Raw genomic sequence first — 26,637 nt, 5'->3', positions numbered from 1 at the left:
GCAGGCTGCAATTTACAGTGGCTCTAAAAATGCTCATGGAGAAGCGGAAGACACGCGTGAGTTTTCTTGTTGCATTTGCTGTTGACCGCTTTGCGTTGCCAGCCGTTCCGTTTCCTCTGCTGATGACATCTGTTATTGACCATGTTTTTGAGGGTGTGTGCACTGTCAGACCTGAGATACCCCCCCCCTTCAAGCAGTTTAATTTCACAGACCCCCTAATGAATGGCTCCCTTTGTGGTTGGGTTTGTATCTTTTATAGTCTACCGTATATAGTTTCATAATTAAAAGTTGCTCATATTGATCAAATTGAATTTGAATACCACGTACTAACGTTACCTGTGAGGCTACATAGAATTGATCAAACGTGTTTATCTCTTCTGTCTGATCCTTTGCCCTAGTTGGGTAGCAAGCGTTACATGTTTTGTGGCAAGAGCTGACGTCCTCCTTTTGTCATATGATCAGCATCCTGTCATGATGATGTCCTATCTTCTTCTCATAGAAGAGAAGGACTATGTTCCTGCAGTTGGAGTACAGCTAATGTACTTATGAATTCTTCATTGGCCCTATAAGAGCCAGAAGTTGCAGGCTGCAAAAACATTAGGAACTCGGCCTTAGATCACAGATTTTAACTTGTCAAGGGAAAAAACAGCACAACGCAAGGCTAGAGGTGCTCACTTTAAGTTTACTGGAGAGGACCATCTGCACAGCAGTTGCCTTCTAGCCACACAGTCTTGCCTTGAGGAGGTAATACAGTTTGTGCAGGATTATGTTACACAAGTAGGCCTTTAGACTAAGGGTGATGCCAGGAAAAGTGTGTGCCAGCAGTTTAAACCAATCGATACTACATCTGAGAGAGCACAAGATGTTGATTCTGTATCTGTTGGCAAATGGGGACTCCTGACCACGGCTGTATCAGACAACAAGTTACGGCATGATGTCAGTAGCTACATTCATTCAGTTCACTCGGTAATAAATTAGGGAGCATCCAGACTTGTGCCTGGGTCCTGAAAGTGAACGTAGGCCATTAAGAGGAGTACAGAAAACAATGTACTGTTTGTGTAGTTACTCCTTTTGGCCCTTTCCTTCAAAATGATTGTTTTTGACAAGATCAAAAGAGATGGTGATTCCACAAAGGTGTATAGGGACATGCAGATCCCTCATTGTGCATTTTCCAGTAAACGTAGCATTCCGTCTCTGTATTTGTCATATCCTGTGTTTGCACAGCAGGTGCCCTCTTGAATGTATTACATCGACCCAAATGAGACTTTGAGTTGCAGTTTGGAATGCATGACCTCAGACCTAGAAGTCAAGAAGTGTTTTGTTAACCTTCTGCTGGTGAAGGAGAGTTCTCCAGGAGAAAGATGGGCATCGGAGACGTAGGCCCAAAGCCACACAGGACCTGCCGTGGCCTATGAGTTGGCCTCTCGGCTCTGCTTCAGGCATTTCAGGAATGTGTCTGAGTGCAAATGCATAATGATTGCTTTTGTCCCTTGACTGGCCTTGTTCCCAGAAGAGGGGTTACAGCACAGCCGGTGCGCTGTGTGAGGCTGCTGAGCTTGGTGCAATTTACAGGGCAGGAGGACATGGGCAGGAGAGCGTGGGCCGCATATGTATTGACACAGGAGCCGTGCTTTTGACGGGCTAGGCAAATCTTGGGTCACATCCTTTGGGATTTATTCTGCATCCTCACATGGTACCAAAATCCTTCTGTTGAATTAATTTTTCTAGCAAGCCCAGAAATGAATGATTAACAAACTTTCGGAACGTTGAGATTTTGGAGATAAGGAGCTCAGGTGAGAACGGGAGTAAGTATATTTTGCTTTTGAAGAGGAGCTGTTATGTTGAATTCAAGTCCCTGTGTGCTGTGCCCAGCTGTGTGGTTGTTTGTGGAAACTGCCTATTCCCTCAGTGACCCCTTCGTTCTGGCTCGGCCATATTCCTGTCAGTGCTCTGTCCCTGCCCAACATACATCCATTTCTTCTGAGGTCTCCACCACCCCTCCAAGATCCTCAACCACATCTCAAAGCCACCCTCCACATGCTGCCATCACCCTGAGTGTTCACCCCTATTTACCACTCACATGAAACCTGTTTTACCCGAAGAACACCGGTAGTCTGAGAAACAGAATGCAAGCGGTGTCCAGGTAAAAGCAGCACATCAAGAGCCGGCACTATCCCAGGTAACCAGGATGAAAACGGCAATGAAAATAGGCTGCAATCCAGCATAGCCCTCGTTCGCCATAACTCTAAGTTACCAGTAGTACCGCTGTTGAATTCGTTTTATATACCCACGAATAGCCAGAAGTTTAATGATTGTTTGAGCAAGTTAACTAGATCTTTGAATGTACAGTGACTGGTCCCATCATTCTTTTTTTTTTCTTTTTTTTTTTTTTTTTAAATATCACTGTGCTCCAAAACATTTACCACTGTTTTGGCTTGGCAATAGTGAACTCTTTCTGCATCCACTCTTTCACTGTTTTAATTGTTTTTCGTCGTCATGGGGGGGTCACAGTGTTAAATACATGTTCCCAGTTGAGTAATGATCGATAGAGATGTAATGGAGAATTTAGTGAACTTTCATTCCTGTGTACAATAGCTGTGGCTTTCCATGAATTTAGATGAATGTCACCTTATGTATATTTAAAACAGTGATATAATTCAGTTCAGACTAGTGTATACCATGTCTTATAGCAAGATCATATTCTGCACTGTAATTAAATCCCTTCCAGGTGCTCTTCTTGTGATTAATAGGTACTTTCATTACACAAGGGAAAGCAAGCCACTGCGAGGCACCCCTAGTTCATCAAGGCACTGTGAATGAAGGTGACAGATAGTGTTTTCTTTGTGTGAAGCCCATTGTGTGGGTGTGTGCCATCAAGAGGGAAGATCTTTACCCCGCAAGCGATGATCCATCATCACTGACACACTTCCTGAATGAGTACTGCCAAGGAGCGGCTCTCATCGAGACACATGTCCCGGTCTGACTTGAGGGCCCAGAGACGGTGAGAGTCATGTGGTAGTTTTCTACACACTGAATGAGGATGTTTTTTTATTTTGTCATCATAAATCCAGTTTTTGTCTGGGAGGCTGAGCAAGCACTGTGTTTTCACCGTGGACAGCGCCAACCCAGCACCGCAAGGGAAAGCCAGTGGCCCTCTGCTACAGTGCTTTACATCCATGGTCCCCAAGGGCCTTTTTTCACTCGACCTCAAATCCCAGTGCCTTCGTTAAAGTGGGAGGCTGAACGGTGATTCCCCTCAATTGTCGGCCCATAGCTGGCAGTTTGGCATCTAAGAACATTCGGTGTAGAGTTAAATGCCTCAGCACACATTCCCTCTGTGTATTTATTTTTTTTTATTTTTTTTTTTTGTCCTGGGAATAGTGGCTCAGTGCTCGGTGTGTGTTTGGTGGATGAGGTACTAGCTGTTTTTCTTATCACGTATCCGGAAAACAGGAGGAGCATTGTTCTCGACCCTGGCTGCCTGTCTCATGTTTAGAGATGGATATCTGGGGCGATAAGAGTAAGACTAATGGCCTTTTGAACTTTTTGCACTTGGTTGTTGGTACCAAACTCTAGTTTAATAATGTTCTATATAAATGTAATATTGAGGGTTCAGAGATGCTTTTTTTAATCTTTTTCAATCAGTTCAACAGTGGTTCAGTAGCACTGACTACTGTGGTGCTCCTTATATGGAGATGATCCCCATTAAACTTCACTGAGAAATCAAAAACTTAATGAGAGCAGCTAGGTGTTGGTGGGTAAGTGTCTGGATCTGAAACCTGATGTCCCAGCAGGGACCCTGCCGCTATGTCACTGAGAAGTGTAGAAACATGGTTCATTAAGAAACCCATCTGTAAAAATTGAGTGAAAGCATTGTCTGAAAAAAGGAGATGGTGTACGAAGATAGAAAAACCTGTTGGCTGAGTCCTGTCCAGTGTTGCGCACAGCTTGTTGCCTAAGCCCCAGGGTCTCCGTGTTAAAGCCTCATCTCGTCCTCCGATGGAGGTGTTGGAGATGGGCTGATGGGGATGAACGGCGGCCTAGTTTGTGTCTTTCGTCTCCACACCTGACCGCATCTTCTCAACCTACGCGAACGTGCTTTCCCGTGTTGCGCACAAGGTAGCAGGAGGAAACTAAAGTGCAAAGCGAGCAGTGTGGGCTTCCTGTCCTGCACCACATGTCAGTGCACCATCGTAACAGACATGGCTTCCTAAACACGTTGTGTACTGTACGAGAGCATTCGTTACCCATTCATTTACTGCTGTTGAGTTGTAGTTGAATTATGCTGCTGTCTGTCCAATGTTCAGAGAAGGCTTTACATGCATCAGCGGTAAATACTGAGGTTTAAACTGAGGGTCATGTTTTAATTAAAGCTAAAGTAAACTTAAGTACAATTTGATTAAGTTGTAGGTAAAAGTTAATTTCTGCCTGTTAGCATTAATTGGTTCAAAGATGCGAAGATGCACGCAAAACATGTCAAGATTTAATACCCAGCTAAACTGTCCACATAAGTGGAATCCCATTAAAAGGGAATTTATAAATGTGCTTTTTCAAGTAAGACACTGGCTTGACAACTATCTGAGAAATTTCTTGCTGAAAGCACGAAATAACTTTTACATGTTACTATTCACTTAACTTCTGACTTGAATTTTGACTTCTGAGAAATGTTAACAAGGTTTAGATCATTGTTAAATCAACATGTCAGCATGCACCGGAGTGTAAAAGAGAGAGCGCTCATGGTAAGGTTGGTGGTTGCACTGCAAATACAGTGTTTAAAATATGCGAAGTCCAACACAGATGCACTTGTGAAGTAATGTGTTTGAAGGAATAATAGTTCACAGAAAAGGAAAAGAATATTCTTTCTATTAAACAAAACTGTGTTTTTCAATCTATTTTTGTAATGTATGACTTTATGCCTTTCTAACTTTGTAACCTTCTTAATTTTTGTCCACTGCAGAAGACAGATATTTTAAGTGTGTCTCCTGTCCCGTGCATGCTATAATGCTGAGTCCAGGTGCATCTTATAGAGGCTGGTCTATACTTTTAAATTATTGTGCATTTGGGAGGGAGGGGGCAATCCTAGCAAAATATCCAAAAAATGTTTTTTGCTGTAGGATGTAAAGACAAATGTTGTAATAATATATACAGCTGCTGTCCAACGAGTAACCAATTCATGGCTCAACTTTTTTTTTGTTGAATGACCTAGTTTCATGAAAGGACCTAGATTGTTTGTTTCATAAAGGGATTCTGCAGATGCTGAGCCCAACGGAAGAGTAGTCACATTCTGGGGTGCCTAACTGGCCTTTCAAAACACACATTTTCTGCCCTTGACTTTCTAGCAGTAGAGCTTTGGGTTGAATCTCCTTTCATTGCTGTTCTTTCTTGACCTTGCAGTGTCTACATGTATTACCACTAAGAAGGTTGCCCCGCCCCCCGTTCCCCCCCGCACCACCTCCAAACCCTACGTCTCGGTGACGGTACAGAGTAGCACCGAGTCGGCCCAGGACACCTACCTAGACAACCACGACCGCAAGAGTGAAGTCAACAGCCAGTCAGGCCGAAGCAACTCGTCAGACAGCCTGAGCAGCACACGGGCCAGCAGCCTGGCCAAAGGTACACAGATCCAGCTCCCTGTGATCACCACACCTCCAGAGGAGCCCAGGCATGACGGACTGAGGTCGGCAAAGGGTGCCCTGCACGCCGGCGAGCCCCGTTCTGAACCTGTGCCCAGGCGGAAGCTATCCAGCATTGGCATACAGGTGGGCATGTCCTTGAATGCACGTTCACAGTGACACACATCCAAAAAAAACTGGTGGTAAGAGTTGAATGAAGTGAGATGAGATTTAGATATGATGTTCAGTATTTGGCCTACGATGACAGAGGAAAAGAGACTTCACTGAGTTCCTGTGTGAATTCTTGATATTGATCATCACTTTCTATTGCAGGCTGCCTAGTTAGCTATAGGAATCCTTATGAAGTGTTGTCAGAATGTGGTTTTTAGTGGTACTTTGCTGTAAAGTAGTGTGGATTTGGCATTGATCCACAGGGAGTTCTGCATTTGAAAATACACAGCTCAAATGAGTATGCGATTAGGAACTTCTGTTTTTCTTATTGGTGAGTAGCTCATCTGGAAAACTTCAGATGAACCTTTGACGTAACTACGGCTTCCAAAGCAACTCATGATGGCCTCAAGGAAAATACCGGGGTTTCTTTCCATCCGAAATGTGTTCAGTTATGGCTCTCGCGCTGCTCTGGAGCAGATGGCTGTTTCCATTTCAAATGACTTTGAAATGTGTGTTAACATGATGATGTTTGCCTTCTGGCAGGTGGATTGTGTTCAGGCGGCGCAGAGAGAGGAAACGCCACCACTGACCAGGTTCCAGTCGATTGGCGTGCAGGTGGAGGACGCCTGGCAGTGAGTACCAGACCTTGGTGGTCTTGGCTGTGGACCACCGGATCAATCCCATATTATATATGCTCTAATATACTACATAAGTATACAAACTTGTACCTGTGAGGTTGCCAGTTCAAGTCTGCGCATGCTCTAGTGTCACTGAGTAAGTTACTTACCCTGAATGCCTACAGTCCTGTAACCCACCTGTGTAAATGGGTCACATGATGCACACTGCCATGTGTGAAAAGGTTGGCTAAACAGTGACATAATAATCAGACCTGTACTTTGTTCAGGAGACACTTTTGTGTATTTATGTTGTGTTCATTTTGCAACTAGCCGTCAAACAGGTAGTGTACACACTGAAAATTCCCCTTGTGTGATGCAAACGGCACCGTGTTTTTGTTTTCATTGCACAAGTTGTAAGGCTGATCTCGCTCACTGGTCTTTGTCATCATCCAGAGTTTCGTAATTCAGCCCTTGTTGATCTGACCTTTCCGGATGTTGTAGTTTCTCACACAACAGTCATAGTTTGGGGAAGCAGCGCTTTCTGCTAAGGTCATTTGGCAGCCAGGAGGCCTGCTGGCAGCGCTGTCTGTGTTCTGGGCCCCTTGTCAGACTCATTCAGTGCAGTACTGTGCAGCAGCTGAACCCTGATCAATTCCCACTGGCAGTTTTTAATAACTGCATTGATTATGGATGCAGACTAAATGTAACCTTGGTAAAGTCACTTCCACTTTTGACACTCACTCACCAGTGTCATATTTCTGTGTGTTCTTGGGCTGATATTTGCATGAGAGATTTACATTTGGCCTTCGGAATACGTGCACCTTCACACACTTTCACATTGTGTGGTAAGTTTGGCTGCTGACTCAGGGTCTGAACGCAGCTGTGCTTTCCCTGATCGGCATCACTGATCACCCCTTCTTATTCCCGCACGGACATATGTCACGAAGGCAAGCAGCTGCTGTCTGGATTGAAGGGGAAAAATTGCCTCTCTCCCGTTCCGAGCGGTAGATGCCTTTAAATCTTGCTGCTTCAGCAGAACGTGAGCGCATCCCTGTGTTTGTGTTCAGGCTCAGTCGTTCCAGTAGCATGGCTTCCAAGCAAGAAACGGACTCTGACACACAGGACCTCCCGAGCTTGAAGCTGACCACAAAAAGCATGGTGAACAGCGCCTGCCAATCGACGGACTCCCCCACGCAGTGCATCCAGGGCAACGGTGAAGGTGGAACCACACGCCAGCTGTCCAACCGCACAGCCACGCAGAGTAGCTCCTCCTCCTTCTCAGAGTCCCTGGATCCAGCACTGGACCCCTCCTCACTGCCTCCACCAGACCCCTGGCTTGAGAGTGGCAGCAATAGCGCCCCCAGTGGGCCTTCGCAAGCTGGCGCACCTGCCTGCCGCCGAGACGGCCACTGGTTCCTAAAGCTGCTGCAGGCAGAGACGGCCCGTATGGAAGGCTGGTGCCAGCAGATGGAGCAGGAAACCAAAGACAACCAATTGTCTGAAGAAGGTAAGGACTCTTCACAGCGGAAACAAGGAAGGGTGTGTCTGTCTGTCCAGAATGGATCCACACAGCACCAAGGGTCAACCGTGGGTCAAACCTTCTATCGCATTGTGGAGTTTATGCCCCAGGCCACACCTAACAGACCTAACACACACTTTTCTCAATGAATACATAATACTTCAAGCTAATGGCTTGCAGTGTAAAACCAGAATTAGTGTAATCTACTTTGAATGTGATTAAAGTGCTGATTAGTTTGCGCATCTGGCTGAGATGAGCATAATGTTTCATCCGCCAGAGACTAATTTCCTCATGCGCACAACACAAGGAGACTCCAGCACAGATATTGTCACATCGGTGGTGTTGTGCTCTGCTTCTGGTCTGCTGTCAGGTTAAGGCAGGTCCATTGCAAAGTAAAACTGAAAATTCAGTTCTTGTGGCGCACACAACTCATAACCAAAACTCTGCATGCAGTGTTAAGTTAGTCGGTTAAATTTCTCTGTTCAAGTAGTTAATTCCACAGTGTACAAACATATACGACATGTCAGATCCTTAACTGGATTAGTGTGTGTGCATTGTGGGTTATCGGTCTGGCACACGGTGATACGGATCCCTGCTCTGTTGTTCTGGGACCCTCTGCTTTATGGTAATACTGTGCTCAGCCAAACATTTCTGCACCTGTGCAACAAAAAAAAAAAAGTTCAACTCCATATTGTTCTGTTACATATTCCAGTTGGCAAGATTTTCAGATAATAAATTTCCTTGTGATGGTCCTGATTGAGGGGAACAATGACTCTTTGTCCCAGTGTTTCCCATTCCCTGAATAAGCCACAAGTGGACAGTGTCCACAGTCTGTTCTTTCCACATTGTGTCCTCTTGGGTTTATTTGATGTTGCGTCTGCTGTAGACACAAAGCCCAGTGTGTCACCCGGGTGTGTATCTCCACAGTCCTGGGAAAAGTCCGCAGCGCAGTGGGCAGTGCTCAGCTCCTCATGTCTCAGAAATTCCAGCAGTTTCGGGGACTCTGCGAGCAGAACTTGGTGAGTAAATCTTTACATCGCTGCAGTCCGTACCGCTGGCTCACTGAAAACAGTCCTGCTGACATGGATTCAAAACCTTAAAGAACTTCCAAAAAAGTGTGTGTATCAAGAACTATACATAAACTCAATATATAAAAAGCAATTTTTATGATCCTCGCATGCAGCTGCAACATTTTAGCTGCTGCCACAATTAAAGGATGTCAGTATTTGCAGTGTTTTGTTAGTAACCCCACAGCTAGTCCTGTTTTAAAATGAATTTGCCTGTAGTGTCTTTCATGGCTACTGCCTGGACAAGTAATCGTAAACCTTTTACTGAGTTATACGTTGCTTTGGACAAAAGCATCTGCTAAATGAATGAATGTAAACCTTATTTTACATAAAAGCAGCTTCTAAGGCTTTACTGAAAAATATTTTGTAATAAAAATAAAATGTATAATAGACTGATTTTGATGGATACAAATGTCAGGAGTTTTAAAAATGTCATCCTTTGGCATCCTTTCATGGCACCCTGAGCAGGACTCGAACTCCAGACCCAACATAGAGCAGAACTCGGCCAAGCCTGCTGCGTCAACCCCCCCCCCCCCCCAAGTCAGAATCAGTCAAATTTTATAATGACAGACAGACAAATGAGTCTGGATGAATGTGACAAGGGGCCTAGAACCTGGGCTGCACTAGCAGGTGGTCCAGCTGCCAAATGACCTTAGCTGAACACTGCTTCCCCAAGCAGGGAAAGGTATGTTGTTGGGTGCTGAAATAAGCATGGTGTAGTGCTTTGTGGTGTTCCACTGCGCAGTGCCAGATGTGCATGTTGCTTTCCTCCCAGTTGCCCACATCTGGTTTTGCATTGGGTAACTAAATTGAGTTCATCTTATTTCATATAGTAATTTTCTCAAACTTACAAAGCACAGTTACATTTGTCCATGTCATTTACATCTGACACTTTCCCAACATTGACATTATTCGTTTAGCAGCTGCTTTTCTCCAAAGTGACATGCAGTGTTAAGCTGCACAATTATTTACACATTTATACAGCTGGGCAGTTTTTTTTTTAAATAATACTGGAGCACGGTAAGTATCTTGCTCAAGGTACAACCCTTGCAGGAGGTGGGATTTGAACCTGGGTCCTTCAAGTCCAAAGCAGCAGCAGCAGCACTGCTGCTGCCCCAGGTAGCTTATGTACTTATCTGAAATAAGCCATCTGGCAACTGAGGGAAGGAAAACAACAAGCTCTAAGGAAGTGGGAGGGGAAAAAAATAAACCTCTAGGGGTACAAGTGCCAGTGGCTGCCCACGCCTCCTTGCCCTGCCTCGTGTGTCACTGTGGGGTCGTATGAGGAGCCTGTGACTAAGTAGTTCAGCTTAGCTGGCCAGTAGAGAGCTGGCATCAATGTAGACTGACACCATAGTCCAGTGGTACTTTAAGACCCTGTGAAACCTCTGGCAGTCAAAGGCAAACATTTCTGCCAAGCTTCAGCTGCGGTTTCGTGGTATGCGGACTGGTGTGAGCACTCCCTCTAGTGTCCAGTGGACAGCGTGACAAGGACGGGCTCCGGTCGCTGCCCGTACACTTGAGTCAACTGTTTCTCACACACTTTGTAACTGAGAGTAACCGATATTTTCCTTCCATTCCCCCTCCCCAACCCCCTGTTAGAATGTCAATGCCAACCCACGACCCACCGCCCAGGACCTAGCAGGTTTCTGGGACCTGCTGCAGCTCTCCATTGAAGATATCAGCATGAAGTTTGATGAACTTTACCAGCTCAAGTCCAATGACTGGCAGCTGACAGCAGATTCTCTGGACAAGAAGGTACTGTAGGTACACGATGTGCTGGCCCAGGGTTTGACTGTTGGAAGGCTTGGTCTGTTTCTGCCTTTTGGCAAGCTTCACGAGGCACTCTGACACCTGTATGTTGTAGCATACAGGGGATCAACAAAGTCCGTGTGTGTGTGTGTGTGTGTGTGTGTGTGTGTGTGTTTTTCTTCAGTCTTTCATTGTGTCTCTGAGACTTGAACCAACACCCTCAAACATACAGGTTTGTGTCATTAATAATTACTCTCCCCGTTTCACTGTCAATGACTGTTTTGTTTTTTCTTAATTCTTTTCAGTGTTGAAAGGTTTACAGGTCCACCCCACTTTATAATATTAAGAATATTTTGGCAATGACATACAGTATTTACTGTTTCCCTTTGTTGCTCTTTACTGCCACTTCACAATAAAATGCATTGATACAAATCTGATATTCTCAGAGATATTGTTTCATATCTTGCCCTTAAAAACAAGGGTTATAATGGGATGTTTAACTGGAAATAGTCACAAGTTCTGATTTTGTCGGAATGCTTATTATGCACCTGCTTGAAGAAACGTTTAAGTAATTCCCCCCCCCCTCCCTCACGTTCTTTCCCTGAAGGCCAGTAGAATTACCCATGACCGAACAGGGACTTTATAAATGATTTTACTGTGCTTTCTTATGCAGCGTGTGTCCACGTTGCAGGAATGCTGGCCATTCTAACCGTGATACGTTCTGTATGCCTCACTCACCCTCCCCCCCCCCCCCCCCCCCCCCTTCCCAAACTGTGACTCCAGGAGGACAAAAAGCAGCCCCCTCCAGTGCCGAAGAAGCCCATCAAAGCCAAGTCTACGGCAGGCCGGGAGAAGGGCAGCGGTGACTCGGACAAGCAGAGGCAGGAGGCCCGCAAGAGGCTGATGGCGGCTAAGCGGGCCGCTTCGGTGCGGCAAAACTCGGCCACAGAGAGTGCGGACAGTATCGAGATCTACGTCCCCGAGGCCCAGACTCGCCTCTGAGAAAGAGGCACTTGAGGGCCTCATCCTCACTGAAGGAACACTGGGGTAGGCTGGTCCTGGTGGCAGCACAGAAAAAGCAATGAAATAACTTCGGGAGAACGTACAAAAAGCACTCCATTTACGGCTGCCATGGAAAACCTCGCAAGACTTTATTAATATTGTTACTACTATTGATAATATTATCTCCTAAACTATATCAGACTCTCTTAAATGTTGTAATATCTTGAATAAGAGCTCTCTTTCCTTGTGGACTGAAACGTCAAAGTCCATTCCAGTCGCTGTCTCATCACTGCTGTTCTTTCCATCACTGCTCCTGGTATCCGTTCATAAATGATTGCACAAAATGAAAACAAATACAGTGCATCCACCTGCTCTCCATCAATCTCAGTCTTCCTGCACCTTTATTTTTTGCCATTATTTGTGTGTCCTTTGCTTTCATTTAAATCAGTAGCAGGTAGAAAATCCTTTTACTCCGAAAAAGGTGAATGGATGAACAAACCATAGGACCCATCACAAGCCAGTAACAAATATCTGCCCCCCCTTAGTGTTTGCCTGATAGTTTATATTTCTTTCTTTGATTTGTACCTTTTCTTCTTTCAGTGGACATCGTTGAATGATACTACATATTAATTTACCAACCAGATATACACTCATTTCATAAATCTAAAAGAAAATGTTTTTCTTTTCCTGTGTGGGGGAATTGGTAAAGCCTACTGGCCCAGATGAAGTATTAGTTTATTTCTTTTTCTTTTTTAAACAAATTGTCATTCCATCAGGCTAATCCCCTAGTCATGTCCAAACTTAATTCACTTAGTGCTCAGACAGATGTGTTCCAGGTCTCTCCTGTTGAAAACAATCCCTGGCACCCAGTTCTCAGGTCATGTCCTTTCTGTCCAACTCTGAGAGGCGGCAATCATTGTGCATTTCATCAAAATTTTACATAGATTCCACATTAACATAATTGGTGTTAATGACTTTTTCTGCAGTAGTGGCCTTGCAATGCATTGCTTTAATAAATGCATAATCTTGAAATGCCCAGGTACAACTGAGCAGCAACAATATGAAAAGTTCTCAGTGACGTGAACTGACTGCTGGGTCGGTGCTTTCTGTCCGTGTTAAGGTGTTCCCTCTTAGTCACCACCCTGATGTTCCCCACCGCTGCTTTATTTTATTTTTTTTTTTTTTTTTTTTTTTCTTCATGACCTGGAGCAAGAAAGATGAAGTTTAAATGGGGACCAAAATATGGATTGTCTTATGGTTACCATTATCGCACCCTTCACATTCCACTGTGGCTCTGTTCCTGTGAACAGTAGGAATTGTCACATTAAATGAAAAGAAAAATGTAGCACTATGTTTTTGCTGCACCACGCTAACGTCCATATGGCTTTCTTACACCGCTCTGGTTGATGACATCTGACTGAACCTAGTGACAAATTCAGTGTGCACTGCTTTTCAAATCAGCTAAGCAACGCAGCACCAGTGACTCTTCAGCCAATCCACATGGATGTTTAGTAGCCTATACAGCGGTGGTTGGGATCCGGCCGCCCCATCACGTCAGGGGGTTCTTTTTTTCTTTCCGTGAGCTGCCATGCTGTTGCTGGCATGTCATGGAGAGAAGAGGCGAGATCAGTGCAGGATTGCTCTGAAGTTTACCGTGACTGTAGCATTGCCTCAGGCTCCAGCCACCGGCCTGGACTTGCGCAATACTTTTTATGGGTACAAAGCACAAACAATGTAAAGGATCATACAAAAAAAAAAAAAAAAAAAACAAACAGGATCAGGTATGCTGCTTTTTAAATTTTTGTACTACGGTATGCTAGCTTATTTAACAGCCAGCTGGATTTGAACATCCTAGCTTTTCTCTGTTTTCAAATTAATTTATTTCTTACGATGCTTTGGGCCTCTGCATCAGCTCATTACAGACATTTAATTATATGACTGAAGCCACTGCCTTTACAAGGCTTGGCACTGAAAACAATATTTTTGTGGCAGCTGTTCTGAGATCCAGTCATGATTTATATACCAAGTAATTTTAAACATTAAGATGAAATGAAGATAGTGCTTATTGCTATGTAAGTATATCTCTTTTGACATAGATTTAATCTGAACATTCACCTAATGTTCAGTGTAAGAGGATTGTGCTCCTCTTACTGTCACCACAGGCTCTGAATTTGTAACTGGTTTCATCACTAATTGCAGAGGTTCCCAAAACTGTCCTTGGTGTCCACCAGCCGTTCACTGCGGACATCTGACTGAAAGAAAATGACTTGATGCGATGTGTATTTTGAAGAAAATGACCCCCCACCACCACCAGTCACTGGTCTTCAGGTGTGTACGGACAGTAAAATAACCATGTTACAGCATAAAGAGGGCTGATCAGTTAGTTATATCAGTTTAAGGATTCTTTCCATCGCCCTCATTGCAGCTTGGCTGTCCAGTTGTGTTTCAGTCACAGATGTTCTGTTTAACATGGCAGGATCCATTCTGCTTTAACCTATGGTGGAGGAGGTAGGTAAATATCTGAAGGGGTGGGGTGGGGGTCTCCCTTTTTAGTTGGGCACTTTTTTTTTTCTCCCCCCCCCCGCAATTAAGTCATTAAACCACCATTCCTAGAAAATTGCCATGTTCATGATTATTCATCTGAATTATGATTAGTAATATTGTAGCATAAGCATTGCAGTACTGCAAAAGTCGTTCTATTAATTTCAGTGTGTTAGCCAGGTTGCAAAGTAGGAACCAGTCAAAAACATACATCAGTCTTCAATGACAGTATTGTTCAACTTCAGCTGTGGGACATAGGGGATGCTGTTGTTTCTAGTGCAGCCTTTGCTCTCCCCACTGCTATTAATGATTATTTTGAAAATTACAGGGTGTCAAAGTTGTATACATTGATATTTTCAACCTGTATTGAATACATAAATATACTAAATAAATATGAAACCTCAACCCAGCTATGCTACTAGATTTTTATTCTAAGCCATATTTTTTTGGGTGAGGTGCATTTCGAATTGTTTTATTTAATACGGTTTAACATTTTGAAGACCTTTTCCAATGTAAAATGGAACTTAAGACATATCTGACATTGATGCAGCTGTAGGTGTGTTCTGTGGATTTTGATTGGTGTTGGTGAATTATGTATGCATCAAATATTGATATACTATATGAAGTATTTGCTTTGCAATGAACTGAATAGATTACTACCGGTTTATATAAAGCACTAAATGTAAACCCATTGTTAAAAACCTGAGAATTTCACGTTACAAAAAAGCAAAAAAAATTGAGATGTTGGTCCCCTATGTGTCTAATACAATTTTGCCATTTTTTCCCCCATTATAATGCAGTTACGTAACTGTCCGACATGTGTAATCCCAGTTTGTAATTGATTTTGATTGGCAAAAATTAATTTTGTATTTGAAAACTTGATATGTATGTAGTAGTTCACAGCATGTTCATTCAGTTTAGCCATTTTCATCAAGGCATGTGAAACAGTCCCCATCCCTGCCCACACATCAAACGTTGGCTATTTTTTTTTCAGCTCTGTATATTATTTTCCTAATGTCATCTAAATAAATCACATTTATTTTTTAAAATGTACCTCTCAGTTGAGGAAAAGTTCATTTTTGTTGCTATATGATTGCTTTGCGCTGTTTATGCACCATTCTTGTCCTGCACACAACCTTCAGAAAGGTAGCATGAGAGCGCCGTTCTGGCGCTGCTTTGCTTCACTCGGCCTGCAGCGGTTCGTCTTCTCGCACTTCTTGGCTTTCAGGTTCAAAAGCAAGTATCTCTCTGCGCTTAATGCGTTCCTTTGATTCGAACGCCCTTTTAAACGTCACGGTGGGTCTGTGGGTTCGGATCGCGCGATAAAGGATTTGTAGCGTTTTCACGAAACCGTTGAGTAACGAAGCAGCTGAATTTCCTCAGGTTGCTCATCGTTCCCGAGACCGTGCCGCCATCCTCGTGTCTTCCGACACAAGTGCTTGTCTGATCTGCGTTCACTGTGCTTACCGCGTGAACATCCCTTCGCTCCTCTACTGTAAGTCTTTGTGCAGGTGCATTGTGGGATCTGTAGCGCTCTGTCAGTCAGAGCAGCCCGCAGACCAGGATGCGCACGTTGCTGCTCCAGTGAGCCGTCCTACAGCCTAGAATACGCTGATGTGGAGTCGTACCTTTGTCACGGTCTTTACCACACTTTCTTTCACAGTTGAAGACACCCTGACAATAACACCATGTATGGAAGAACACTGATAGTGCTGAGTGGTTCCTGCTATTACTGCGTTTCCATTCACTGCATCGTGTCAGTTGAGCGAGAACTCGTGCTGGTGTACTCCTCTCCCAGCCAGATAGGGGCTTCCGGTGGTCATCCACAGCTGGCATTAATACTTTGTGAATCACCCTCTCTCGAAGCTCAGTTCCAAAGAAAAATCCTTGAAGTGACAAAGGAAAAGAAGTTCTTTCACTGTTCTTTTCCACAATTCAAACTTCCATGACCACCAGAACATGCAGCCAGATGTGTCCTGCTCCACAATCAGCAGCTGCATGTACCTGTCTGAAATTTGAGTAATCTAACAGGTGTTAGTGGACAGATGTTCAGCCTCTGGGACATAGATCGAAAAAAAATGACACACGATTTAAAACGTTTAAGCTACTAAGTGCTTTTCTCTAGTGCTCTTAAAGGTGATGTTTTGGATGAAACCATTTACTGCTGGGAACGATGGGCAGGTTTGAGCAGCTCTCCGTTTCTCAGGTGGATTTCCCTGAGTACATCAGTGTGGTTTCTCTCGTGCATTTCATTCGGTATCAGGAGATGTTGTTCAGCATTAAGTTCCTGCCCAGACATTGCCGATATAATGCTGATGTTCCTTCATCCCGGTGTTTGTTTCAGTACTGATGATCCATGTCATTTGTTGGTGACCAACAAGGGTCATAAGACTTCGGAGCCTCAGGACCAGTTGACGAATGGCTTAACATTGAGACAATGTTCTTTGCTAATATGAGGTTGAGTAAATAATGAAATCGTCACTCGTGCTCAACCGGGAAGAAGCACCAAATTTTATCTAGAATTTTGGTCTAAAGCAGAGGTTCTTAACTCTTTCTGTTCCATGAACTCATTAGATTCCTTCAGAAGTTCATAAATTTGGAGAAAATACAGTATCATGAATTATTGCACAGAAAACTGATTACCTTCACATGTTGTTCTGTCATAAAGTAATGTTTTTACTTTGTTTTAACTTTTATTTAGCTACTTTCATTTTCAAAGCAACCATGTGCTTCGTGAACAACAGGTTTAGAAGCCCCATCTAAAGAAAATCTGTGTATTTGTGTCAGACGTTTGTTTCAGTATGAAAAGGCTCTGTATTTTTAATGCTGCCCTTCTGTTCTCATTTTAATAACATGTTCATCATGGTTGATCCTCCCACCCAGCAAACTTTTGTGATCCTGTTTCCCCCATTGTAACGTGTTATGATCATAGCAATCAATTGTAAAACCTTATTCTTCCACTACTATAAAATAAGGGCTACAGCTGAGCTGGGTGCCAGGAGGCCAGTTATGTTTGCAAGAGTTTTTTGTGTTTTAGATGAAACGGAAGACTTTCTGGGGACGGTTGAACAAAAACTCTTGTTTCCTCAACGGTTTTCTACATTTTTCAGACTTGCGGTATTTGATATGAACAATGACACAAGTAATGAGGAACTGATCAGGGTCATATTGGACAAGTTATTTTTCTAGGATGAATTCTCTAGAGACTTGCCTGCACCACCAACGCTAACCAGCTAATCCAGATGCTTCCTAGTGTTTCTGCCTCTGCCTGAGTGTTTTGGTGCATACAAGACACCTTAGGGCTCTGCTGGAACTGTGCTCCCCTCATTGTCTTGTGTAGCGACACAGAATTCCAGTGACCGGCTCTCCACAGGTTTCTGCTTCTGCTGCTTCTCCTCTCCTCCAATGATTTTTATAGTCTTCTTTTTTTTTCTTCTTTTCTCTTTTCCTTTTCTTTACCAATGAACTTGAGTGTGGAAGCAACACTATCGGCTTTGTAGCAGAAATATGAGCAATTATGGTCACCAAACAAGCACACATTTTATTGAATAAGATTCTGTCTATTTTGTTGTTCACGTTAGACTGTGTACACCAGGATATTTTCTGTTTAGTATAAAATAAACTAAGGAAAAACTATGAGTGGATGCTTAATCAGAGGAAGCCAATTATATGATAGATGGCCAATACCTTAGTTTTTATTCTACATACTGTGTAGGATTACATTAATGCAAAACCCATTTCTGTGTCAACTTCCACTGCTGGATTTATATGCTAAAAATATTAAACCAATGACATATGTTTTAGCCCAGCAATAACTGTGTGATTTTTCTCTTCCGATTGCTACTTGGAAAACTTAATTTTTGTAAAGTAGGCTTTGAACAACATTGAGTACTGGAATAGATACAAACTTATAATATTGTGGTATTTGACCACAAGGAATGATTTCAGCACATTGAATAAGGTTCAGATGTGCAGGCCTGTTTTCTGAAGAGGTATTAATTTGTGACAACTTTATACTTGTTTATCAGAAAAATTATATGAATGAATAAGAAAAAGTCAAAAGAGCAATTTTCACAAATTCCTTTTTTTTTTTTTTAAATTTATGTCTGGTCTTTAAAAATCAGGATGCTTTCCGTTTCTGTGTATGTCACTAGTTTAACAGTGTTGGTGGGGAAAAAAGGAAAACAAGGTTTCACACAAAAAAAAAAAAACGATTCTCAATTTCATTTTGTTAAAGGTCAGTATTACAGTAAATGACATGATTTCCTTTGAAGACTGTGATTACAGCATCTGAATTTAAATTGTTCCTTATAGTATTTAGTGTATATTGGCTCTAGTGGCACTGTTCAGTTTATTGCAGAAATTTTAGTTTGTCACTAAGCAAAAAACTAGATACATGGAATGTCAACACTTGACAGGATTCTGCCAGACTTTCAAACAGAAATGTCTGTTTAATACGGTACATGGGAAGAAATGTTTTCCCCCCCCCGCCCAGATATCTACCTATTAAACTTTATACTAAGGCTGAAAGTCACTGTATTCTGAAACTATTTGTACACTTTAAGCAAGAAAAGGCATTTCTACAAAAAAAATCAATTTCCATTTAATTTTGCACAGTTCCTTTTGTAATTTTTAAGGATAATCTCAGTTTAGTATTTGGATTAAAAACTGTATGAATGCAGAATAGGTAATATGAGAAATCTATATTGCCTTTGCTTTGCAGCCATTTTTGACGTATTTGTCAGTCATAAACAGCATCACTTTTCCCCCCATCTGATTTAATGAAATCGTAATTAGCTAGCACCAGGGCAACATTAGTCCCAAATTGTCATCAAACATCCGCTGGATTTAGGAAGCAGGCGTTGTAATATTTAGGGCTGTCAGATTGCAAGCTGAAGGGTCCTGGTTCAAATGCCACCACTACTTTTGTACCCTTAATCAAGGTTTTGTGTGTACCCTAATTGAAACACTACCTTGCTGTATAAACAGGTAAATCACTGAAGTAGTTCACCTTACATTGTAGGTCACTTTAGACAGGCATCAGCTAAATACAAGCTAATACTTTAATGCAGTATTTGATGTGATAAAGTAATGTTTGGTTTCTACATATGCATCTAACATTTAATACTCTTTACATTTAATTTTACTCACTCACTTCAGTAATTTTCCTCAAGGGTCACAGTGGATAGGGAGCCTATCCCAGGAGCATGGGGTAGGGCTCACCCAGGACTGGACAGCAGTCCATGGTGGGGTAATGTTACACTAGCTGGACATCAATTTTGAAACAATGGTCTAACACGAACAATGATCTAGTATTGTTAATGCTTAGGGATTGGCAATTGATTTTAATCATCTGCTTCTGCGACAATAGTTGTATTTCTGCAAATGATACGCAGCAGAACAAAACTGCAGTGTGAAAGGTAACTACTTTTATAGCAGCTTAAGTTCTGTTGAATTTGGCACTTTTTGATATTCTTTTTATTTTTAATTCTGTCTGAAAAGGAGGATGACTTGTGGCTAAAAGGGCTTTAAGATATAGCAGCGCTTGAACTTTTTTATTTTATGAATGAATGTTCTGAATGAGTAACTTAACAGAGGTTTGGAAAACTATCCAGATGAATTATGCATATCAATGTAGAAAATTATTTCTAAGAACATTTCTGTATCTTTTTGTCAAATTGGACATTAAATATATACAAATATATTGTTTTTTGGATAAGGGAACTGTATGCTCATGAACACTAAATTAGCCTCTTTGTTTTGTTTTTGTGGGGTGGACTAGTGGCCCCAAGTCTGAAACTTTGACATGTTTAACAATATAGTAAATCTGTTGTACAGGGACAAAAAAAGAAGTAAATGACCTTGCTATACAAAAAAAGACTGTGTTTTAAATGGAAGAAAAGCCTACTTCATACTTGAGCCTATATGAATACATAAAACTTCCAAAGTACTTTATGCAGCGATAACAGACAATGTTTGCCTGGGTGAAGAACTATGAACATGTTTCATTCAATAAACTGTGAAATACATAATTAGTGCTGCAGTTATGGTTTTGTACTGTTCCTTCAAATTGTTCCATCAGGCTGGCAAAGGCAATAGAATTTTGAAAATGGAAAATTTCTTAAATTCATTATTCAGAAATGCAAATATGTTCTTGTAATTGGAATATTTTTATAGACATTACCCAACAGGAAGGGGCAACTAGAATATTTGCTCAATAAGAGACAGGAGGTTAAAATGTTTAGTCTGAATACTATTTTATGGAGTCAGTTATATTTTTGAGACTTTTTGTCGGACCATTCTCGTGTGGAGACCTTATCCTTTGGGACATTACATTAACTACAAGCAACACCAGTTCTAAAATTTAACCAAGAAAAAAATGACTTGAGGGCAGTATGTGGATGTTTCTTTTCTACCATGATCGCCCACAAACGACGTATACATTTTGTTTGTACAACATTCAGCAAACTGACAAACTTATTTTTATAAACACATAGAAGATAAAATACTCAGAATCTGAAGAGATACGTTTAGCACGCTCCTGTTTTGCTCGGTTTTAGGCGTTAAATTAGATTATGCCTGAATGACTATTGGTTTAAAGTGGGGATTTCGAATAAAATGGGCATTTTGAAGAGGCATGTTTCATAATTCCAACTACATTGTACACGTGGGAAGACGACCAACACAATACGTAAAGCGTATTCTGCCATTCCAGGCAAAGCCAGCCTCCTCGTCTTCTCTAATGGACACTCGAAGTGTCAGTTAGAGCCCCGTAAACAATTTCAGAGCTGTGATTGGGTTATTTTAGAGGGAAAGGCGGGATTTTCTGTGCGTCCGCTCTCTGATTGGATGACCAGACAACAAGCTGGTGGTATAGCTACATGCAGGTAGACGAGCCTGAGAAACAATTGAAACGACGGAGATTTTATTTTTAAAGCAAATAATGCGCGAAAACAATGTAGGCATCGACACGAAGTGTCTTTTAAAACAACAAATGCAATATATAGACAAATTTTAAGCATATGGTTTAATACGGTCGTTGCTCTGAAATTATTGTTTTCGCCGGGGTAGATATTTTTGCAGAGAAGTTGTGAGATTCGCGTGAAGACGAGCGAGTGACAAGCCGTCAGCCACCCCAACAATGAAATCCTTCAAGAGAGGTAAGATGAGCTCGGACTACTCTGAGGTCCATTTTTTTTTATTAACGAACTATGATAGTAGTATTCTGGCGTACGGTTCCGGTGAGTTTGCACGGTGCGGTTTTAAATCGGGAGCGCCGGAGGGAAGAAGTGAAGAAGAAGTTGTGCGCGGTGTCCGTCCGTCCGTCCAGTGCTGCTGAGTGAGCGAGCGAGCGAGGAAGGCCCGCGCCCGCTTCTTTTCTTTGCACTGTCCTGTGTGGAAAGAACTCAAATACAGTCTCACGAGCTGCTCGAAACCGCGCTCGAATTACCCGCCACGTGTTTGCGTCCTACTACTCTGCCTCGCCCTGCGTTCGAGTTTGAGCCCAAAGCTGGAGCGCAGCTCCTCGGATGAGAGCAGCCCGGCGGCGGTCGCACTCCGCAACCGGCCAACCGCCACGGCTCCGCAAACTTCGAAGCCACGTTGGCGTGCGCGTCAGCGTGCCGGAGCTCGCGCGCGGACCCGGGGGGCGCGTGCACACAGACACGCGCAGTCAGCCGCGCGGCTTCGCAAGCGTTGCCTTCTTCTTCACTCGTACACCTTTTTTTTTTTTTTGTTATTGCTCATAAATATGGTTACTAGTCTGGTGCCGCCGCCGCGGGAGCGACGCTTGACGAAAGAGTAGCACGTATTTTTATTAGACAAACAGAGTAAGGTTTCACGGTAAAGTTAAGTCTGAGCGAGATGCTGTGTGAGTGTGTGTGCGCGCGCGCGAACACCTATTACGCTGTCAACCCAGTTTCGTAGCCATTGCATTTGCAGACCTTTCGGTTTCTGTCTTGAGTTCACAGCCCGGCGGCTGTCGCCTAGTAATTTAATTATCTGAGTCTGTCTCGGGCAGAGCAGACGGCTTAATTTAAATGATTCTTTAATGCAAAATAGGCTGAGGGGCGTGTTTTATCCGTGTGTGTTAAAACGCGTCGCCGCATATGCGCTGCTTGTCCCGTTTTTTGTGTGTGTGTGTGTGTGTGTGTGTGAGTGTGAGAGAGAGAGAGAAACGGTAGAGGAAAAGTCCTTTTTTGTCGCCCTGCTCAAGTTGACAGGCGCGTGAGCGTCGCGCGGGACGTGCGCGCAGCGCTGCTATAGATAGCTAGATAGATATACTTTATTGATCCCACAAGGGAAATTATTAAACTATCCGCTGCTGTCCATCCTCGTCCCTTGTGAGGAGATGGCAGAGTGGCACCAGCGATGAGGTTTCCCCGGAGTAGGGGGTCCAGTCACTCTCTGGGCAAGGAAGAGTCCGCAGGAGTTTTTCTAACGTGTTCTGTTAATTCTGCACCGTGTCGTGTCCTGTGTATGTGATTTACAGTGTTGGATCATGAGCAGCTTTATCATGGTAAACACCCCGATCAACTGAACTGCAGCAGGGGTGGGATCCGAACCAACAACCTTCTCCTGGCGAGACAGCAACAGCTACACTGCAGCACTACTTGCACCGTGCTTTATTGCAATAATTGGGCACCTGGAGCATTATTTTATTATTTAAACAGTACAGTAAAATACTTATTCGTATGAATAAGTACGTTATTTTAATCCGTTCTCCTCCTGTAGTCTCGTTCACCTAATTGCTTAGTCTAAATTGCTTGAGTAAAAATTACCTATATGTGTGGATGACTAAATAATTGTAAGTCACGTAGAAGGAAACTGGTAATTAAATTGATAATTATGTATAGATTTGTGCGTTCTTTGTTTAATGTGATCGATTATGCACGTTGAGCAGGAATGCGTGGCTTTTTGCTAAAAGCCGTGTTTCCACGCAGCTCTCGGTTCTCAGTTCCCTGACACGTCAGACAGCGACCCCCATGAGGACGATGTGTCCGAAGACTTCTCACCGAACGAGTCTGGGGCATCGGCCAAGCGCCGGCGCCGTGGAAACCTCCCAAAAGAGGCTGTGGAGGTGCTGCGCAGCTGGCTCTATGAACACCGCTTCAACGCCTACCCGTCTGAGCAGGAGAAACGTAGTCTGTCAGGCCAGACGCGCCTAACTGTGCTACAGGTACGTCTCAGATTGTCTCTCTTCCCTAGATAGGTCTGAATGCGCAAGTAGTTTTGTATTAACGTGTTGCTGCGGTTGATGCTCTTCCTTTAGGATGGCTGTACCCGACGTCATACTTGTCACTCGCAATACTTGCTTGTTTCATAACATAAGAACCTGCAGCGGTAATAAACGCAACATCAGAGTCCAGAGGTAGCAGCTCTAAGATAGCTGTGAAAATACTTACCATTGAAACTAATGGTAATTACATCTTTGTTTTATAAGAATTTGACTTAGGAAAGATTTTTCAGGAACACGTTATCTGCAGAAGTTGGAGGAAGGCTGTATATGGTACTGGTGGAACTCTGTAGGTACTTGAATATGTTATTTGACTTTATTTCAGGAACCAGTGTTCATAAGATAAAAAGGACTCTGTGGTTGGGAGTTTTTTTTTTTTTTTTTTTTCCCCCCCCGATCCATCCATTTTTAAACCTCTTATCCAGGTGAAGGCCACAGTGACAACAGCCCCAGGACAGACCACACTTGTGTTTCTACAGTATCCACTTTCTCCCAGGGCATCCCCAAGTGTTTCTTTTCAACTACACATATCATAAGTTGTCCGATGCCTTAAATGTGAAAGTAAGCGTGCAGTCCAGAGCATCATCTTTTGCATAATCCAGTAGATATGTGGCACGTAGGTGAGACTTGACACCAACCCACCCCCACCTGCGAAGCGACGTTGAAGCTACAGTTGACCAGTGCCAACAGGCGTTGTTGATTTGTGACTGTAGCAACAGCTTAACTGGCAAATATTGTTTTGTATTGGAACTGAAATGTGTACGCTACCGTTTGGCTTTCCCTGCTGTCCTTGGCAGCAGTGTGATAGCAGATGGAATAAGGACACGTATGTCAAACAAATGTAGAAGCTCGTTTATTTCGGGGCATTTAAATTTTTGGTTTGTTTGTTTTTTTTTTTAGTTTTCATTAATACGTTGCTGTGTCTGGGATCTTGTACGTGCTCACTGATTTCTCTCAGATCTGCAACTGGTTCATCAATGCCCGAAGAAGGCTGCTACCGGACTTGCTGCGAAAAGATGCCAAGGACTCCAATGATGTCACCATCTCCCAGCGACCAGGAAAGGCTGACAGGCTTACACTAGGAGGTGATGGAGGAGTTCAAGCTCTGGACAATACACCTCTCGCTCTGTCTGTCCTGCGCCCCCCTGTCATCCAGCCAGCCCCAATGCTGGACCTGAGTTTGCTAGGGAGCACTGCTGCAGCCATCCTGTCTGGGGCAGGCTGCGTGGCCATCTCTCCTAGCCTCACTCAGGTGGACACAGAAAGCCTACAGGAGGGAGCGAGCGAGCCCGGCGGCAGGAGCGAGACCCACGACACCAGTGCATCCACTATGGTGAGCACCACGCAGGACTTCAGTGACCTGCTGTTGCTGGTGGACGCAGCGCTGCAGCGTGCTAGAGAGCTGGAGGTTCAGCAGGGTGTCTGTGAGAGTCCACGGGATGAGCAGAGAGCTGCAGGAGAGCCAGGCTCTTCCTAGACATGCCCTGCCTCCGCCTCCACCAAAGAAGAAGTCTTTGTAGGATACGACAGCCAGCAGTCCAAGGTCCATGGAATGTTTCTGTAGTGTCCTGGCGACCGACGGAAATGTCTCGCAGAGGGAGGGAACCAAGGGCTTTTTCTATGGGCAGCGTGTCTTTGAGCCTGGTGTATGAGGTGTGCTATGGTGTGTGTCAAGAGCTTTCTGACCACATGGAGGCAACAAATTTTCCTTTGCACAATGCAAGAAGCAGTTGACTGAAAGCAGGACTGGCTGAGGATTGACACTCTACAGAAGAGGCATTTTTAGGGTGGAGCATCTTCTCTGGATCGATTCCCTTCCGGACTCAGGCGTGGCTCGTGACAGTGGAGCCATTTTTCCCAAAGTGTTAGGACTGAAACTGTGACAAACTCGACAGCTGACGTGAATGCGTTATAGGTGTTCTGTAGCTGGATCCACAGAGGAACTTTTAGTGTTGTGTTTTTTTTTTTTTTAAAAAATAGTTCCTTTTTGTAAGCATTTAGGGCTGTAGAAAGGAGTGTCATCTCAGAGATGTCTGTAAGCCACATTCCAGTAGTGTTGGTGATATTGTGATGTTGGCATCAACACTGTACACAGGAAAATGTGATGGTTTGCCAATGTACAAGATATGGCATATTACCTTAGTGATGTTTCCTTTCAAAATTCACTGTGGCCTTCAGGTAAATACCAGCATTTTGTTTGTAGTTGTGCCTCAGTGGTTGGTGCAGCTGGTGACTGTTTTTGTATGCACTTTAAAAATTGAATAGATCTGGTAAAACACTTTTTAATTTCAGCATATGGCCTTTGTATGTGTGCATTCCAGTCGTCTGCAGCTTAGTTTATGCCACAACATTGGGCAGGAAAGGAAATTGACTACACTGTGTACGTAACACTGCCTTCCCAGTAGCATTCATGATGCCTGCATAACCTGAGTCAGGGTTATTTGGTAAATCCAGGTATTATTTTTTTTTCTCTCTTTCTATCCGTGCGGTTGCATATGACCCTATTCTACTTACGTTCTGAGCTCTTTGTGACTCAGCTTTTCTGCACTGTATAGGAATAGCTCTGCCTTAAGTTGTTTTGATACAGTTCCAAGTCGAAGTATGTCTTTCAAAACAAACCTGGACTATATCGTTTTTGTACAAAGTAATGTCAGAGTGGTTAAGCTTTTTTCCTACATTTAAGTGTCGCAAATGTGTTCATTTTTGTGTCTTTGCTAATTTGTCAGTGACTAAATGGCCGAAATGGAATAAGATTTTTAAAGGTTAAGAACTGAACAGAGGATATTGAACCTCACTTTAAAACCCATGTTTCACCTTTGCCTTCTCCATGAACGGTTGCACCTCGACTGTTAACGCGTGACCATTTTTGAAGGCTGCAGTACTTGTTACTCATTCTTCCAGTAATACTGTAGTTTCCGTGAAACCAAACCAGCTGCTTCTTAGTGTATCTCAAGCAATGGAGCCACACATTTGTGTAATACAGTAACAAGAGAATGAGTCTTTGAAACCTGTTTCAGTTGTCTTGAAGCAGTACAGTTTGTGTACTCTGTGCAATTGTTCATGTTCCCTGTATTACATGAAACACTTTGAGGGATGCTCATCTTGTTCACAGAGATGTCAA

At 43.3% G+C, this 26,637-nt stretch overlaps 2 protein-coding genes across 5 annotated transcripts in view; both read left to right on the top strand.

Moving 5' to 3' along the window:
- LOC108918494 (disks large-associated protein 4-like) overlaps positions 1-15,479 on the top strand; it is a 63,279-nt gene extending 47,800 nt beyond the window's left edge. For all 4 annotated transcript variants that reach the window (XM_029247767.1, XM_029247769.1, XM_029247768.1 and 1 more), the window contains 6 exons: positions 5,395-5,759; positions 6,327-6,415; positions 7,468-7,907; positions 8,847-8,938; positions 10,589-10,744; positions 11,522-15,479. In XM_029247767.1, coding sequence (XP_029103600.1) covers positions 5,395-5,759; positions 6,327-6,415; positions 7,468-7,907; positions 8,847-8,938; positions 10,589-10,744; positions 11,522-11,740 — 1,361 coding nt within the window. In that variant the 3' untranslated portion in view covers positions 11,741-15,479. The remainder of the gene's footprint in view (positions 1-5,394; positions 5,760-6,326; positions 6,416-7,467; positions 7,908-8,846; positions 8,939-10,588; positions 10,745-11,521) is intronic.
- A 5,694-nt stretch (positions 15,480-21,173) lies between these two features.
- On the top strand, positions 21,174-25,449 carry LOC108918343 (homeobox protein TGIF2-like). The gene is made up of 4 exons (XM_018725476.1): positions 21,174-21,239; positions 21,353-21,441; positions 23,224-23,459; positions 24,475-25,449. Exons 2-4 carry the CDS (start codon positions 21,423-21,425, stop codon positions 24,991-24,993), a joined length of 774 nt encoding a protein of 257 aa, XP_018580992.1. The 5' UTR covers positions 21,174-21,239; positions 21,353-21,422; the 3' UTR covers positions 24,994-25,449.
- Positions 25,450-26,637: the final 1,188 nt, after the last annotated feature.

This window comes from Scleropages formosus, chromosome 22 (genome assembly GCF_900964775.1).
Source record: "Scleropages formosus chromosome 22, fSclFor1.1, whole genome shotgun sequence".
NCBI lineage: Eukaryota > Metazoa > Chordata > Actinopteri > Osteoglossiformes > Osteoglossidae > Scleropages > Scleropages formosus.
The sequence above is the reverse complement of the archived record's forward strand: the minus strand, read 5'-3'. Positions and strand labels throughout refer to the sequence as shown.

Coding starts and splice junctions, on each gene's coding strand:
- LOC108918343 (XM_018725476.1), top strand. Junction 23,460..24,474: donor CGCGCCTAACTGTGCTACAG/GTACGTCTCAGA, acceptor GATTTCTCTCAG/ATCTGCAACTGGTTCATCAA.